Source organism: Acinonyx jubatus, chromosome A2 (assembly GCF_027475565.1).
Source record: "Acinonyx jubatus isolate Ajub_Pintada_27869175 chromosome A2, VMU_Ajub_asm_v1.0, whole genome shotgun sequence".
In the NCBI taxonomy this organism is placed as follows: Eukaryota; Metazoa; Chordata; class Mammalia; order Carnivora; family Felidae; genus Acinonyx; species Acinonyx jubatus.
Window position 1 is genome coordinate 165,415,987 of NC_069383.1, and position 16,511 is coordinate 165,432,497.

General features: G+C 65.1%; 2 protein-coding genes across 5 annotated transcripts; one reads left to right on the forward strand and one right to left on the reverse strand.

Annotated features, from left to right (window-relative positions):
- The first annotated feature begins 2,476 nt into the window (after positions 1-2,476).
- Positions 2,477-9,077, forward strand: PRSS57 (serine protease 57). Its single transcript, XM_027049483.2, is given in 6 exon segments — positions 2,477-4,518; positions 4,749-4,902; positions 5,326-5,470; positions 7,152-7,415; positions 8,478-8,624; positions 8,626-9,077. Coding segments are annotated over 6 exon segments (879 nt in total). The 5' UTR covers positions 2,477-4,439; the 3' UTR covers positions 8,716-9,077.
- A 661-nt stretch (positions 9,078-9,738) lies between these two features.
- On the reverse strand, positions 9,739-15,722 carry FSTL3 (follistatin like 3). Of its 4 annotated transcripts, XM_027049479.2 has the most exons (6): positions 15,524-15,718; positions 13,990-14,175; positions 11,582-11,797; positions 10,993-11,220; positions 10,851-10,902; positions 9,739-10,528 (listed from the first exon to the last, which is right to left on the reverse strand). In XM_027049479.2, the coding sequence occupies exons 1-6, from the start codon at positions 15,624-15,626 to the stop codon at positions 10,477-10,479; spliced, it is 837 nt and encodes a 278-aa protein (XP_026905280.2). In that variant the 5' UTR covers positions 15,627-15,718; the 3' UTR covers positions 9,739-10,476. The 4 variants fall into 4 exon arrangements, with proteins under 4 accessions (XP_026905280.2, XP_026905277.2, XP_026905281.2 ...); XM_027049476.2 differs by having other exon boundaries at positions 10,851-11,220; positions 15,524-15,722; XM_027049480.2 differs by having other exon boundaries at positions 9,739-10,902; positions 15,524-15,715.
- Positions 15,723-16,511: the final 789 nt, after the last annotated feature.

Sequence of the window (16,511 nt, forward strand, 5' to 3'; positions counted from 1 at the left end):
CATCCACAGACCGCTTCCAGGGGGCCAGCCCGGAGGTGGTGCCGCAGGAGACAGGGAGATGAGGCAGAGACGGTGGGTGGGCATCCCCGGTGGCACATGTGGCAGGCGATGGCCGGGAGGTGGGCAGGGCGGGGTGTGCCGTGGGCCAGAGCTGCGCATTCTCCCCAAGAGGCGGCCGCATCACCCACTCCCCTCCTCTTCGCTCGGCACCCTGCAGCCCCCATCCCAGTCCGGGGGCATGGTTGGTTACTGGACCCTCGGCCCACACCTCCCCCGGCCACTTGCACCCACCGTGTCCCTGATGACACTCCTTCCCCCTGCTTGTCCTGGGCATGCCCCCCCCCCCCCACCAGGGCTCTGCCCAGCAGCCCTTGCCCTGAGCTTCTGCCCGCCCCCCACCCACCCCCACCCCCAGATGTCCTCTGAGGCCCTGGGACTTCAGGACTCTCTCATGCCGGGCTCTGTGCCGGCCCCCAGAGCCCACCCGTCCCCTGTCACTGAGTCAGAGACGCCCTCACCTTCCCCAGCCATGACCCTAGCTTGGGCCTTGTGTCCTGTCATCCCCCCCACCTCCCAGCCCCGGAGCCTCCCAGGTCTCCCTGCTTCCTCTGTGGACGCCACTGTCCCCATCAGACGTCTGCTGTGGCTCCCCAGGACCCGGCAGCCTAATCCCGGGTCCAGCTGAGCCCTGCCAAGCCCGGCCCTCCCTTCACCTCCCCCACCCGCATCCCAACATCCCGCGTTTGCACCCTCTGTGCCCACCTCCAGGAGGACCTTCCCCACTTGTCCACTGTTACTGGGTCTCCAGGCTTCCCTGTTTTAAAGCCCTACCCCCTTCCCCGTCCTTCTCTGGCCACTGTCTTACCACCTAGTGTTTCTGGCAGACGACATCATCTGCTCGGTCCACCGGGCACACACTGGCCTGTCTTCCCTGCTGCTGTGTCCCCGGTGCTCAGTAAACAGCCGTGGGATGAGTGGCTTCCTGCCTCCCGCCGGGCACTGTGACCACCCCCCCGCCCCGTGGGGAGGATGGCAGGCACTACTGCAGCTGGCCGGTGGGCACCCAGCCCCTCGCTGACCCTTCGCTGGGCATCTCGAGATGCCCCAGGGTCACCTGTGCCCCAGGCGTGGGCGGGGGGCAGCTCTGGCCAGGCTGCTTTCCCCAGTGCCCTCCCCAGATGGAAATCTGGAGCCATGAAGGCAGACGAGGCGGGCAGAGGTGGTGGGGCTTGGGCCCTCAAGCCTCAGTTTACCCACTGGAGGCACGGGCTCGCTCAAGGATCCCCCCGTACGAGGCGCCCACCCCGCACCCCTTCTCTGCCAGGCCTTTAGGCGCGGGGCCAGGGAGGGTCCGCGCGAGGCAGGCACGTGCGTCGCAGCCCCACGCTCGCCAGGGCCGAGTCCTGAGAGGCGCTGCGGGAACGCGGGGTGTCGTTGGGCCTGGCGGCGGGCGCACCATCCGTGTCAAGAAATCAGACGCGGCTTCCTCGGCATGCTCGTTCAATTGAGTGAGAGAAGCAAAAGCGTCGTCGAGGGACGCCTGCCGGCCTGGGCCCTTCTAAGTGCTGCTACCGTCCCGCTAACCGCCGAGGCCCCGGCACACGCGGGCCAGCTGGGGTCCCCGGGCCCCGACGCCGCGCCCACCGTCTTCTGGGAAGATTGTGAGCTTTTCCCCAGTTTCCCGTGGTTCCAGACACACGCCCACTGCCTCTCCTCGCCGCGAGAACCTCTCCTACGACCCTGCTGCCACCGAAAGGGGCTGTGCGCCTCCTGAGCCGGGCCTCCACACCCTGGCCCGGGCTGAGGGGTGAACGCACCCTCAGGGTGCACCCTCAGGGCTGGGCACCCTCAGGGTTGGGGCCGCCGGACCTGGGTAGACTGGGCCTGCTCGTGGGACGGCCCTGGGAGCTCCAGCTTCCGAAGGTAAGGGAGACGGGAGCATTCGAGGTCTGACGGAGCCACCGGCTCTGGCCACGTGGGCCCTGGGTCCCCTCTGCACGTCATCAGAGTCCACGTTCACCCCCGGGGAGGCTGGGTTCTCGGCACCCGATCCAAGCTCGCTCAGGAGAAGAAATCCATCTGACCGTGAGTTAATCTCCTCGACGTACAAAGAGCTCCAACAGATCCGCGACGAAAGTAAGCGTTCAGTAAAGGGAGCTGTCGTTATCATCACCGTCATTGTCACCATCGTCATGGCTGAGCCTGCTCTGACCAGGAAAGCCACCCAAATTTTCTGCGGGAAGACCCTTCAAGGACTGAAGTCCAGAGCTGTGGTGTCGGACCCTGTGCTGGGCAGCCCAGACAAGTCAGGTTCCCCTCTCTGGGCCTCAGTTTGGGAAACGGAAACACTGACCCCTGACCCGCTCCTCGGGGCTTTGGGAAGCTCGCTTGTTTGACCAGGAAGGACGGTTATTTGTTTCATAATCTTTCACCGGATGGGAAGGAAACAGGCCTGGCTGTGGGCAGAATCAGCCATCGGCAGAGGCAACAGGGGCCGGCCTGAGGCCGCAGCCCTGACCCCCTACTTCCCTTGCTGTGTGACCTTGGCCAAGGCACTTGCCCTCTCTGCGTATCGGTTTCTCCATCGGTCACGGGGGTACAAACAATGCCGACCACCTCAGGTTGTAGGACCGAACGGGACCCCTGCAGCTTTGGGCCATGCCCTCCCCCCCCCCCCCCCCGCAGCGCCTCAGGAGGAGTGTGGCCAGGGGGACTGACTGAGGTCTGGGGCAGCCCCAGAGCAGACAGGGCCCCACGTGGCCCCTCACGGAAACGGCCACCGCAGGGCTCTGGGTGGCCACATGGGGTCTGACGCTGGCAGAAACAACCGTGACGCTGACCTTGTGGTTTCTTCCCGCGGGTTCTCCCGGCCGTGCTGGTTCCCGCCGGCTGGTCTGACGGGTCACCACGGACATGGTGGCTTAGCGAGACATTCACTTAATACCTGATCAGTGGGCCTCACGGGGCTCAAACCCAGACAGGCCGGGGGCCTCCTCCAGGCCAGCTGGTTCCCCCTCACCCCGCTGCTTTCGCGGCTCTGGACCTTGTCTGTGAAATGGGGTGATGACACACATGGACCGGGGGGCGCTAAGTGCGGCCCCAAAGACGTCCCTGTCCCGGTCCCGGGACCAGGCACCTGTCATATCACCAGGCGGGGGTGACCTGGGGGCTCGGGGGGCCCAGTGTCCTCACGAGGTCCTCATGAGAGGGAGGCAGAGAGCCGGGCGGACCCCGTGCTGCTCTGGAAGCTGGAAAGGGGGGAGACGGGGCTCCCTGGGGCCCTGGGGGGAGCAGCCCTGCCCACGCCCGGGTGTCAGGACTTCTGAGCCCAGAGCTGTCAGAACCGGCGTGTGGTGACGGGTCCCAGCGGCCCCGGGAGGTCACACAGACATGCCAGGCAAGTTCGAGTCTGGGCAGCATCTGGGGCTGCGGTCACAGGCTCCCGACTCGCAGGGACCCTGAGAGGTGGTACCATAGGGGGCTCAAGACGGTGCCCCACTGAGACCTCTTCGTGGCGTCCCGGGAGCTGGGTGAGGACACTTCCCAGCCGTGCTGCTGCGGCCGCGCACCATGGGGAGGCTGGGTGAGCGGCCGGGGCCTAAGGGAGGGGTGGGGATGGGCTGCGGGTCTGGGGGCTCCAGCCTTAGCGCCCTGTCCCCACACCCCCCAAAACAGAAACCTCAGCCCCCTCGGTGTGGGCCCACAGCCCGCGACACCGGAACACGCCCGCCGGCCTCCAGCATCACATGGCCTCACCCTACTGCCCTGTGATGGCCAGCCGGACGGCCACCACCCCGGCTCCACGAGGTGGCCTGGCCGGCAGAGTGGGAGGGGCACCGGGGGGGGGGGGGCCTCGGTCACTGCCACACTCCTATCTCCAGCTCCTGCCAGAGGCTGTATACAGTAGGCACTCGGTAAGTGCAACAAAGGCAGCAACCATCTCAGGGCTTTCCGGGGAACTCGCAGCCCTGAGGTCGGTGCCGGAGTTGCAGAGGGGGAGCAGGTGGCAATGGGGCCAGACCCCGTCCGGCTGGAGAGGCGGCCCCACACGCCCAGGAGGCAGCTGGGGGCACGATGCCTGTCGGCCGGGTCCTGGCCGCTGCAGGAAGCTCCCTGCACGTGCTCCGTGGGCAGATGCTGGATAAACCGAGGCACGGGGCGGTAAGTGGCCTCTGGGGTCACCTCCGGGCCCTGCAGAGCCAGGCTTTGCCCCAGGCGGGCAGTTCCTAGAGCCACGCGCTCGTCCCCTCGCCGCCCTGCGTCCTGGCCTCCTGGACGTCTGGGACCGTCAACGGCCCGAGGCCTCCCAGAGGCGCCAGCACCGAACTGGGCGTTGCTGGTGTGGCCTGGCCGACCTCCCACCACAGGCCACAGCCAGGTTCCCCCTTTCCGGGCCGTGTCCCGCAGAGCTCTGAGGGAGCCACCAGCCGGTGACAGCCATGGGGCCCCAGGCGAACGAGCTGGGCCGCCTGCTGCTGGCAGTGTCTGTGGCCCTCACGCTGCCTACGGGGCCCCCAGGTAAGATCCCCCGACCCCGTGCAGCTACTCAGCCCTCTGGGTCGCTGCCCCTCTCGGCCTCAGCTGGGACTGGGGGCCGGGGTGGAGGCCCAGGCCCAGGGTTTTCTGGAGTCCAGGCTCCCTCCCGGCACGCTCGAGGACCTCGTCCGGGCGCCTCGCCCCCACCCGACCCCCACCCCGGCAGGTGCCGGAGCCGCTCGCATCACCCCTCTGTCCCGCCCCTCCTGCAGGCTCCCGGGGAGCCCGGATCATCGGGGGCCACGAGGTGAAGCCCCACTCCCGGCCCTACATGGTGTCTGTGGCCTTCGAGGGCCAGCACCACTGCGGAGGCTTCCTGCTCCGCTCCCGCTGGGTGGTCTCCGCGGCCCATTGCTTCAGCCACAGGTGAGCCCACCCGGGGGGCCGCCCCCGCCGCTGCCACTCGGGCCCCAGGCCCCCGGCTCCGGACGGCAAGGGGGGGCTCGGCGAGAAGAGCGTGTGAGAGCGACGTCGTGGCCACAGCCGGGGTTGCAGCCCTGGGTCCGCTCCGGGTTTCCTGTTGAATAACCACGGCGTTGCCACGGAAAATATTGGGGGTGATGTTGTAACTGAGGGGGGGGGGGCTGTAAGAAACGTAGGCAGTATCGCCCCTGTTCTAAGTACCTCGTGATAATATGTATTAACGGTAACAGCGCGCCTATCTAGGTGAAGGCTGTAATTGAGGTGGGAACAGAAATAAACGTAATTATGGTCGTGGGGCCGCACCCCGTTCTGCAGACGGGGACGCCGAGACCCCAGGCTCGCTCTCAGTTGCCCCTCCCCCTGCAGGGACTCCCGAATGGGCCTGGTGGTGCTGGGGGCTCACGTCCTGCACAGCTCGGAGCCCACACGACAGGTGCTGGGCATCTCCACCGTCGTCAGGCACCCGGACTACCAGCCCACCACCCACGCCAACGACATCTGTCTACTGCAGGTGAGCCTTGGGGGGCACCGGACGCGGGTCTGGCCCGTCCCTGGCCACCCCCGCATGTTTTAAAAACAGCTGTAAGGTCCTGTGAGCACCCGAGTCAGATTATGTCCCGCCTCTGCCCTCTGTGCCTCCCACATTGCCCCCTCGGTGCCCCCTGGGGGCAGACTGAGCCATCAGTGTTGCCCCCATGCCCCCTACGCCCGGGCCTTTGCACTGGCTGCGTCCCCTCCAGGGCGCCGTTCCCCCAGACACCGCATGGCTTTGTCCCTCAACCCTTCCCAGTCTTCCCTCAAAAGTCCCCTCCTCTGGGGCCTCCCTCGAGAAGCCCCTGTCACCTGCCCTCCCCCGGCCCCCCCATCTCCCCATCCCGTCCCTCTGTCCCAACTTCCTTGTGTCCCCCACAGCTGAAACCATTTGCTTCTTCACCAACGTTCACCGCTTCCTCCCCCAGACTTGGAGCACAGGGATTTTTATCTCCTTATGGCCGTTTGTAGCGCACGGCAGGCCCCGATGTTCACGCTGAAAGGGGAAGCGTGTGAGACTCTAGGACACCAGACACTCTAGTCGCTGCCCCCCAGGCCCTTTGCGGGGTTTCCGGGCAGGAAGTGGCTCCTTCCCTCCCTGCCCACACAGGTGCGTCCTTTCTGAGCGCCCCACCCCCACCCCTGCCTGCCTGGGGGTCGCCCCCCGCAGGACGCTCAGGTGCCCCAAATTCAATTCCAGGGGCCCCCAGGGCCTCCGTCTTCAAGGGAAAACACCTCAGGCCTGCTGTCCAAATGTGGTGAAAGGTCAAAACAGAGATACTCAGCGTAACAGAAATAGGTTCCTGGGAACGAGAGGGTTGGGGGCGGGGGCTGTTCTCCAAGCAAAATGAAAAGGGGGGCAGCGAGTATCCGCGGCCAAAGCTGGCATGTGGGTTTTGCTCATCTGCGAAACCCCAAAACCTGGAGCCCACAGCTCTGGTCACCGGTCCCGTTATGCAGCTGGGGAAACTGAGGCTGGGGTACGGTCAGGATATGGCCACGGTTAGGGAGTGAGTACCAAAACCAGGGGCCTGAGTCATTCATCCCATAAACGCTGACTGAGCGCCCACCAGCTGTTTTGGGCCCTGGACACCCCAGGGCCGGTCCCCTTAGAGCTTCCGGTCCAACTCGGTGGCAGCTGGGTAAATCGGCCTTGGCAGGGGCACATGGAACCCGGAGGAGGCTCCTGTCCTATCCTGGGAGTCTAGGAAGGCTCCCTGGAGGAGGTGGCATCTAAGCTGAGACCTGAAGGCTGGATAGGGAGGGTGTTCCGGCGGGGGGCGGGAGGGGGGAGTGGGGGTGGGGTGGTGGGGACCAGGGAATGACAGTAAATTCATTCTGGGTAGAGGGGAGGGCTGAATGGTGAGCCAGGACGTATTGTCCCAGGAACAATGGGGAGCCATGGGAGAGCTTGCGAGCAGGGGAGATGCTGGTCGGAAGGACACCGCTGGCAGCTGGGGAGGCCAGCGTCCTGGTCTGAACGGGTGAGGCCTGATGGGCAGGCCCGCGTGGCAGCAAGAGGCTTTCCTGAGCCTCACGGCAGCGGCTGCTGACTTCTCGCCACGAGGCCACAAAGAGCCAAGGCGTCATGATGGGTAAACTGAGGCAGGAGCACTGATGGGTGGTTGGGGGTAAACCCAAACTCAGCGGTCTCTCTGCAGCTCAACGGCTCTGCCGTCCTGGGTCCTGCGGTGGGGCTGCTGAGGCTGCCACGGAGAGACGCCACGCCACTCAGGGCGGGGGCACGCTGCCGGGTGGCTGGCTGGGGCTCTGTATCCGATTTCGAGGACCTGCCACCCGGGCTGATGGAGGCCGAAGTCCGCGTGCTGGGCCTGGACGTCTGCAACAGCTCCTGGAAGGGCCAGCTGAGCCCTGCCATGCTCTGCACCCACAGTGGGGACCGCCGGAGGCGTGGCTTCTGCTCGGTGAGACACTGGGTCCCCACCCTACCTTCCTGCAATGTGGGCAAACCGAGGCCCACAGACAGGGTTAGAGAAGGCAGAGGCTTGGGAACTAAGTCCTTAAGCTCACCTTTGACCAGATGAAGCCTCACTGAGACCCTGGAAGGACAAAGACTTTTCCGAGGTCACAGGGCTGTCACTTACAGCTGTGCAGATCGCGCATCGCACAAAGGGCTACAGATTTGTGTATTTATAAGCAGCGTTCAGTAGGGGGCAGTGACAGATCTCTGTCAAGGAGTTCCTGCTCCGGAGACCCTGCGTGGACTCTGGGCAACCCTGGCCCTGGTGCCGAGGGAGAAACAACCTGGAGGGTTTTTTTGTCCCTGGCAAGAGAGTGATTCAAAACAGATTCTGGAGTCCAACCGCATGGGTCCAAATCCAGACTGTGACACTTCCCAGGTGTGTGGCCTTGGAAAAGTCACCTCACTTTTCTGGACCTTTCTTTACCTGTAAAACTGCCACACTAATAGTACCTACTTCCTAGGGTCAGAGGTGATTTCAGATTACAGTTAGGGTGATACAACTGGGAAGGGGAGAGGAGGGGAGGAAGCGGGAATTTTAGGGTGAGTATTCAGGAAGGCTTCTCAGAGGAGAGCACCTTTTGAGCTGAGACTGGAAGGAGGCTTGAGGAGATCTGAGGGAAGGCATGCCAGGCAGAGACACCCATCACAGGGCTGCCATGTACAGCTGTGCAAGTTGTGTACTGCACAAAGTACTGCAGACTTGTATATTTATACCAGCAGTGTCCAATGGGGGCGGTAACAGGTCTCAGGGATATGGAAAAGCCCAGAGGCCAGACCAAGCTTGGTTTGCTTCAGGAACAGCCCAGAAGGCTGGTGGGGCAGGAACCTAGGGAAAGGAGTGCAGACAGATGGGTGGGGGCTAGATGCTCAAGTCCCTTGAAGGCTGTAAGTTTAGTTTTTGCTGGAGGGGCGCTAGGAAGCCTCGGAAGGGTTTCGAGGCAGGGAGGCCAGGGAAAGAGGCCCAGAGATGGACCCCTGACCTTGCCTTTCCCTCCACCCCCAGGCGGACTCTGGGGGACCCCTGGTGTGCAGGAACCGGGCACATGGTCTGGTCTCCTTCTCTGGACTCTGGTGCGGCGACCCCAAGACCCCTGATGTGTACACGCAGGTGTCTGCCTTCGTAAGCTGGATACAGGATGTGGTTCGAAGGCCCAAACGGGCCCCAGCCCAGTCCGCTGCCCGGGACCGCTGGGTTCCTGCAGGAGTTGCCTGAACCCCAACAGCACGGGGTCCACAAATGAGGTGGTAAATGATTCAGATAGCTCCTGCCTGGAAATTCCATGGCTGGGGCAGGGCATCCGTGGGCCCCCAAACTCCAGGAAGCCTGGTGTATCCGTGGGGTGGAGGGTGGGGTAGAGAGGGCATCGGTTCCAAATGCAAAGGGCCAAAATGACCAAATAAAATGTTAACTGAATAACCAGACACGACGGTTCACCTCCAGGGCCCATCCACGATCCTTCGAGTTTCTGTCTCAGCGAGGCCAAGGGTCTGGCTCGGCCACAGCCTCCCTGAGACCGTGAGCTGCTTGCTCAGAGGCCTCATCTGGTCCTCTGGCTTCGGGACCCAGGCCCCTCCCCGCCCTCCTCACCACCGGCCCTTCTGGATTTGCCGACCCCCACCCGACAGCCTGCACTCAGGACAGCCTCTTGGCCTTTGCCCAAGCAGTGGCCCAGCCTAGCACATCTCTCCCTCGGCCTCCAGCTAACCACACCCAGGCATAGATGGGGAAACCAATGGGGATGGGGGGGGGGTCTCCTGGTCCTCTGTGTAGAGTCTCAGGCTGGCCTGGCCCCACGTGAAGTCTGTTATTCACTGAAGAAAGTGCTGACATATGGCCACGTCTGGGTAAGTCCCAGCTGGTGTTATGCTCGTCGTATTATTTTTAACGGTGTTATGGCGACCCTCACACCCCCAGCCCTTCCAGGCCAGGCCTCTGTTTCTGGAGCCTAAACCCGGTGGCTTCTCCGGAGTGCCCTAAGCCATCTTGACTGCCTCTTCTGTCTCCTGCCCTACGGAGGCTTCCTTTCTCCCCCCGGCCTCACCCTGCACCTCACCTACCTCAGCCCTCTCCCGGGCTGCCGCCCACTGCCCAGAGGCGGTCACTGAGGCCCAGAGACAGAAGGCATCTCCCCCAGATGCTCCCAGAGCCCCCCACTCACCACCCTCACAGCACCCTAGGCTTCCGACTGGGTGGAAGCACTAGCAAGAGGAGACTGCACAGAGGCTCAGAGAGAGAGGCAAACCAAGGCTCGGACACTCCAAAGTGGCTTTTCATAGTCTTTATTTCTTTGGTGAGGCAGGACCCCAGGGTGCGGAGGTGGCCTCAAGGGCACTTTTCTAGGTGTCACAGGTAAGGCACTTCCGAGGGGCCAGGAGAGGATGAAAACAACTGGCCCCTGCACGGCTCACTGCAAACGCGGGGAGGTGGGCTCCTGCCTGTTGGGCCCCCCAAGTCCAGTCTGAGCCTCTGCCACATGCAGACACGGGGAGGTGACACTGAGCAAACAGGAGGCAGCGACCCTGCCCAGAGCCAGCATCTGGCAGGTGTCAAAACTCCCGGCCGGCTGGTGGTGGAGGTGGGTCCACCTGGAAGCTGGGCTTAGAGGCTCGGCCAAGGCAAGTCTCATGGGACCGAGGGGTCCTGGTCTGGACCTTCCCTTCGGATGGAGCAGCAGGGACGAGGGGTGCCGCTAAGACACACAGCTCTAGGAGGCAGGGTGTGCAGTCGGCCTTGGCACACAAACCCCACGGTGGGTGAGCAGGGGCTCTTTGTGGGCCCCACTGGGTCCCGCCCAAAGCGCACTGGGCACCAGGACACATAGTGCTCTCTTCTGGCCTCTCCCACCCCAGGAGACACACTGGGCTCTTCTCAGGAGCCACCACAGGACGTCCTGGGGAAATGGAAATGGAGGCACTGGGAAGGTAGGGCCTGGAGTCCTTGAGCTGCTTGTGGACAGTGGCTGCTTCCTTGGCCTATCTGGGGCCTGGGCAGGTTCTGCGGCTCATTTATACACATCCGGGCCGTGGACCCCTTCGTTACTCCCAGTCTGCGGTCTAGAAGGCGGGGGTGCCTCTTCATTAATTGCTGGCAGGCAATCCCCAGCCCTCTCCGTGGTGACCATAATTTAAGCTAACCCCTAGAGCAGAAGCATGGGGTCCTCCTGCCTGGAGTGGGAGCCCCACCTACCAGCCCCACTCCCAGGCCCCCTTCCCCCAATCCTTCCAAGGTATTGTCAGGGGGCTCCAGGGCTCCTCCTAAGTGGTCCCGGCCCAGGCTCTGGGGAGTGTCCATGGGACATAAATTAGACTCGGCTGTGGCAATAAATAAAACGGGGAGGCCTTGAACGCCAGGCCCAAGCCGGCCCCACGGGCTCACACGAAGTTCTCCTCCTCCGACTCCGACTCCGCATCCGACGGCTCAGGGGTGCCTGAAGAGCGGGAGGGACGAGAAGAAAAGTGGGGGCGCGGAGAGGGGCGGGAGGTTGGGCCCCACCGCTGCTCCCCGCTCCGCGCCACACCTGCACAGCTGCCCGGGTGGCGCACGCCGATGGAGCGGCCCAGGAAGCAGGTGGCCTGGCGGAGGTGACACGAGGACATGTAGGTGACGTTGTTGTTGCCGCAGAGCTCCTGGCCGGGGCTGGAGGGCGCGGGACAGGGCGCCGCGCGACACACCACGCAGTGAGCGCTGCCGGTCTGGTCCACCACGCACGACTGCGGGCGCGGGCACATCACGTGCGCGCACGACTCTGCGAGCGGGGAGCCAGGACCGGTCAGGGGCGGGGGCCAGCCCGCCGCAGGTTCCACCCGCAGGCCCCGCCCCCGGCCGCGCCGGAAGCCACACCCCTTCCGCGCGCCCCGCCCACTCTCGTTCCACACCCAGGCCCCGCCCCTCTGGTTGCACCCGCAAGCCCCTCCCTGAGTCACGCACCCCAATCTCGCACCCCATGTGAGCCTCCCTTCCCGAAACCCCACCCCGCTTTTCCTCATTCCGACCGACCCCGGCAGAAGACCCAATCCGGCGGCGCTGTCCCTTCGCTAGGCCCCTCCCTCAGAGCGCCGCCAGGCCCCGCCCCCCGCAGGCCCCGCCCCCACCCCGCCCTCACGTACTGCGGCAGCGTCCTGGGTACATGACGCGCAGGTCCGGGTGGCCGCGGCAGCGCGCGGCGCGCAGCTCGCACTCGTCGCGGTAGGTGGCGCCGTCGGAGCCGCAGACCTGCAGGCGCGCCGGGAGCCCAGCGCAGTCGGGCGCGCACTCGCAGCGCGGGCGGCCCCCCTGCATGCGGCACGTCTTGCCGGGGCCGCACTCCACGCCCTCGCACGAATCTGCGGACACAGGGCACGCGCGCGTGGTGGTGGTGGTGGTGGTGGTGGTGGTGGTGGCGGTGGCGGTGGTGGAGAGGTGCGTGGCCGAGGCCGGGCGTCCTCGGAGCCCACGGCACCCCCGTCCCTGCTCTGACGCCGGAGGCCGGGCGGGAGTCCGGGAACCCCGGAGAGGACGACTGGTTCAGAGTCTGGGTGCGGGATCCGTTGGGGACCAGATCAGCCACGGTCCCAGTGGACCGGGAGTCGAGGCTGCGCCTGGGCTTGGGGGTCTGTCTGGAGTTGGGGCTCGGAACGGGCGGGAGTGGGTTGTTTCCGCTCGGTTCTGGGGGTCCAGGAACGAGCTTCCAGTACCCAGTCCCGGTGTCGCTCCGCAGCTGGGCCACCCGCTGGGGCTGGCGTGTTCCCTGATTTACGCGCGGTTATGGGAAGGCCGGCGCGGGGCCCGGCTGCGTCATCAGAGGGGGGCCCCACCCCGTCCAGGAGCGGGCCTGGGGAGGACCGGCCGCGTCTGTTCCCCGGGCCTGCCAGGACCAACCCAGAGGAGCCGTCGGGGAGGGTGGGGCGTTGGCACCTGGCCTGAGGCTCATTTTCTGGGGAGGGGGCTTCCCACATCCTGAGCCCAGTGAGCCCAGGGGACACCCCTCCCCGCCAGCCCTATTTCTCAGGGAGGGAAACAGGTCTGGCCAGGGCAAGTCTCTCCCTGGGGTCTTCGCTCTCCCCACCCCCCCCCCCCCCCAGACCTATTACTGCGCTGCTCCTCTCACAGGCCCTCCCAGGCTCCTTGCGGTCTCTCAACCACCCCTAGGAGGTGATGACACTTCATTAGCATTTTACAGAAGGGGGAAATCGAGGCCGTGTCACAGCTGTGAGTGGAGGAGAGCCAGGGGCCCCTCAGCATGAGAATTCCAGGCCAGGCCCCAGATGGAACCCCCCACCTCTGTTGCTTGTGGACCTGGAGGGCAGACTTGAGCTCTTGAGTTCAGCCTCAGTTTCCCTGTGTGTAAGTGAGGCTGACTGGGGTACCCACCTTACAGGGGGAGCATGAGCATAAAATGAGCTGGTGCACTGGTGCCCCCAACCAGGCAGAGGCAGGGCATGTGGGCCGCACCTGGGCACCTCCCACGCTGCCTGCCCACACACACATCTGGAAACGCTCCCTCTGGGTGGCTTCACAAGCAGAACGGAAGTGGGAGAACTGAGTTCCCTTCCCCAAGGCCAGATGAGATGTGGTGGTGGTGGGGGGGGGGGGGGTGATCTGGACCTTCTCATGCCCAGGCCAGGCACTTTTTGAAGTCTGTCCTCCCCCTGCGAGAACCCAGAGTAGGTTCTGGAGGGAGCCAGCCAGGGCACATGGCAGTGAGTCCAAGACCACCCAGCCAGGCCGAGCGGGGATTAATCACATCCCAGTGGCCAGCTGGGCTCTGGGCTTGGCCCTCAGCTCCAGCCTCCTCCCTGCTCCCCTGCCCTGACCCCACCCACTAGGGCCTGATCCCATGCTTTCTCCATCTGGCAAACTCCTAATCACACTCCAACACCCTGGTCCTAATGCCCACTTCCTTCAAGCCATGCCTCACACTACCTCTGGGCCCTTGCAGGTTCAGCCCCGGCCAGAGAGGCCTGGGAGGATCCCCAACCCCTTCCTCCAGAGCAGAGAATGTGTCTTGGCTTATTCACTCAATCATTCTGCCTTCAAAGAGCTCCTAGTCTGAAGAAAGAGGCAGCGTTTCTCAGGACACGATCCAGAAGGGACACGCGTATGAAACATGCATCTGTGGCCCCACCACAGATCGCTGGAATCTGGGGTGATGGGGAGATCAAGTGTTTGGGAGCACTGCCTGTGGAGTCACAAACCCCAGTGGCCAGTTAGGAAAATCCATCTTCCTAGGACTTGGGTGTGAGTCGGGTCTACCAGGTGGGGTGCAGCTGGGAAAGGCCATCCAGGCAGAGGGCTCAGCATGGGCAAGGGCCTAGAGGCTAGAAACCAAGCTGGGGAGTCCTCCAAGCTTCTTCCTGAATCCTCAACAGAGGGAGGCTGAGGCCTGGAACCTCAGGTCCCCTGTCTCTCTCCGAGCCCCGGGTCCCCCCACAAACACCCTTCCGAACAGCCATACCCCCAAGGTGGGGAGCTCATTCGCAGCTGCCCCACCTGCTGCGCGGTGACCCTGACCCGTGGCTGATGCCCAGGAGCTCACCTTTGCAGGGGAGGCAGTGGACAAGGCCCAAGAAGCCCAGAAGGCTGATCTTGTTCCCCGGGTGAGTGAAGTTGGACCAGGCGGTGTCAATGTTGCTGGTGGCACAACACTCGGCTTGGCTCACGTCAGTCTGCAGCACCAGACTGCAGGTGGCCTCTCGGCCCTGCTGGAGCCAGCAGACGCCGCCTGTGGACAAGGGGGACAGCGACCACTGGACCAGAGGTGCCCTCCTATGCCGCTCCCAACGCCCAGGCCTTCTACCCAGCTCCCCACCCACGGGGGATGCATACAGTTGGTGCTCGGTGATTACACAGGGGATGATTTTGCTCCCAACTTGGGAAGGAGGGGCAGAGACCTGCACAGGTGCTCCCATCCCAGCTCTGCTCTCGATCCCTCTGGGATTCCTCCTCCTCTCTGAGCCCCACCCCACACACAACCCTCACTCTTGGTGGGAAGCTGTTCCTACCCCACCCCCGACCTTGCTCCAGGCCCCCAGGCCCAGGCCTGGCGTCCTGCCCAACCAGTCAAACACTCAGAGCTCGACGTGCCGGGGTCAGTGGGCCCTGGAGCCCCCTCTCCGCCTCTGCCCTCTGTCTAGACAGGGCCCGAGGGCACGCAGAGCCCCCCTCGCCCAGCAGCCCCCCCTTGCCTGGCCCGCCTCTTACTCACTCCAACTTGGGAACATTCTCCTTGCATGAGCTCACATCTCCCTGGGGACACGGCCTTCGGGGAGGGGGCTCAGCTCTCCCCTTCATGCGGGGCTGGGGTGGGGCTGCCGGGTGGGGTCGGAAGGCAGAGAGCCCTCAATCCCTTCACCCTTAAATGGGGGCGGGAATGGCCCCGGCCCCCATCTCCGGGAGCTCGCTGGTTCCTTCCAGGGGGCAGCTCTGGGAACTCAGCACTCTGGCACCCGTCTTCTAAAAGGAGAAACTGAGGCCAGCGGTGGGGATATTCCTTGCCTGGCATCCCCTAACAACTGGCAGGTACGGGACTCCAATGGCCCGTCTGCCTAAGCCAAAGCTGGGGAGGATCTGACACTTCCGGTGGAGGTCCTGGGGCCTGCCACCCCCCCCCCCCACCCCAACCCACTCCCGCCTCTCTGGGGCTTCAGGACATAGATGGTTCCGGTTCGAATCCTGACTTGGCCACCGACGGGCTGTGTGACTGCGCCTCAGCTCCCCCATCCGGAAAATGGGCGTGAGAGTACACACATTAATGGGCTATCACATGAATTCAAGGAGGCGAGAGGTAGACACTAAGCGCTCAATAAATGTCAGCCGTCATCGAGACGACCACTCTTGACAATTGTGAAAGGGAGTCACGTCTGCTCTGCTGACCTCCTGGTGACCCCCCTTCAGGCCCTTTGGGGCTGGGGGAGGGGAGCCCCAAGCCCTCCCGGACTGAACCTGAGGAGGCCGCCCGATCAGCGGCTAGCACGGCCGCCGTGCCCCCAACGTCTCCCCCAAGGCCCGCATTCCGGGCAGGCCCACGTGGGTGGCCCACCCCGCCCGCCCCTTCCGGCCGCCCCACTCACCGGGCGCGGGGTCCCCCGAGCCCACGGAGCCCACGAAGCCCACGGCCCAAGCCAGGGCCCCCCAGGGCAGTGGCCACAGTGGCCCCGGCGCCCCGGGACGCATGGCGGACGCAGAGACGGCGGCGGCCCCCGCGTCGGAGGCGCGGGCGGGCGGGCGGGCGGGCGGCTGGGAGGGCGGCGGCACCGACTTCCCAGCGCGCCGCGGCCGGGCGCTCCCTATAAAGGTCCCGCTGGCTGCGGGCGGGGCCGGGCCGGGGCGGGGCGCGGGGCCGGGGCGCGCACGGTGTGTGCAGGGGCTGGGCCTGGCCACCCCGAGGGCAGCTGCGCGGGGGGAGGGGGGGGGGCGGGAGTGCGACCCGGGAGCCCGAGAACTCGCCCGGGAAGGTGTCCCCGTGGCCGGGGCGAGAGGGCCAGCCTGGCCCCTGGTGTGAGCTCCGGGGCTCACCGCGCGTTTGGGGAGGTGGGGTCTTCGGCCGGAGGGCTGTGGCTGAGCTCGCCGGGGACCCACGGAGAGCCGGCCTACGGTTCCGTGTCAGCCGCGTCGTGGCTTGCTTGCGGTCGCTCGCTCACGTGGCGCCCCCAGACTCATCCCCGCCCCGGTGCGCCCACACACTTCCGGAGACCTGAGTCCCGGCAACGCCCATTCGCACCCCGGGGCCCCCACCTGGCCGCTGGAGCCCGTGGGCACGGCTGGGCGTGAGCGAGTGCGGGTGGGCGAGGGCCGGGCGGCAGCAGAGGCGGAGGGGCGCAGGGGCGACAGCGGGAGACCCAGAGCCACCAACGGTCCCTCCCGGCGTCGTGGACAACAGCGATCCTACCGCACGACTGCCACAGTGTGCCGGGTGCGCCCGCCCCCCAGACCCCTGCAAACGGTCCTCCCAGGCCGCATCAAAGAGAACTCACTGGCTAGGGTTTTCTCCTCTCCTCAGGTTCAGTGCTGTGTCTGCAGCCCCTGGCCACCTGGAATCCCAGACTTTCCAGTTTGTGA

Excerpts from the sequence above, each read along its gene's own strand:
- FSTL3 (XM_027049476.2), bottom strand. The coding sequence starts at position 15,626 with ATGCGTCCCGGGGCGCCGGGGCCACTGTGGCCACTGCCCTGGGGGGCC. Across the intron at positions 11,798-13,989 it reads CCACTGCCTCCCCTGCAAAG|ATTCGTGCGAGGGCGTGGAG; the intron begins GTGAGCTCCTGG and ends CTGTGTCCGCAG. Across the intron at positions 11,221-11,581 it reads GTACCCAGGACGCTGCCGCA|AGTCGTGCGCGCACGTGATG; the intron begins GTACGTGAGGGC and ends CCCCGCTCGCAG.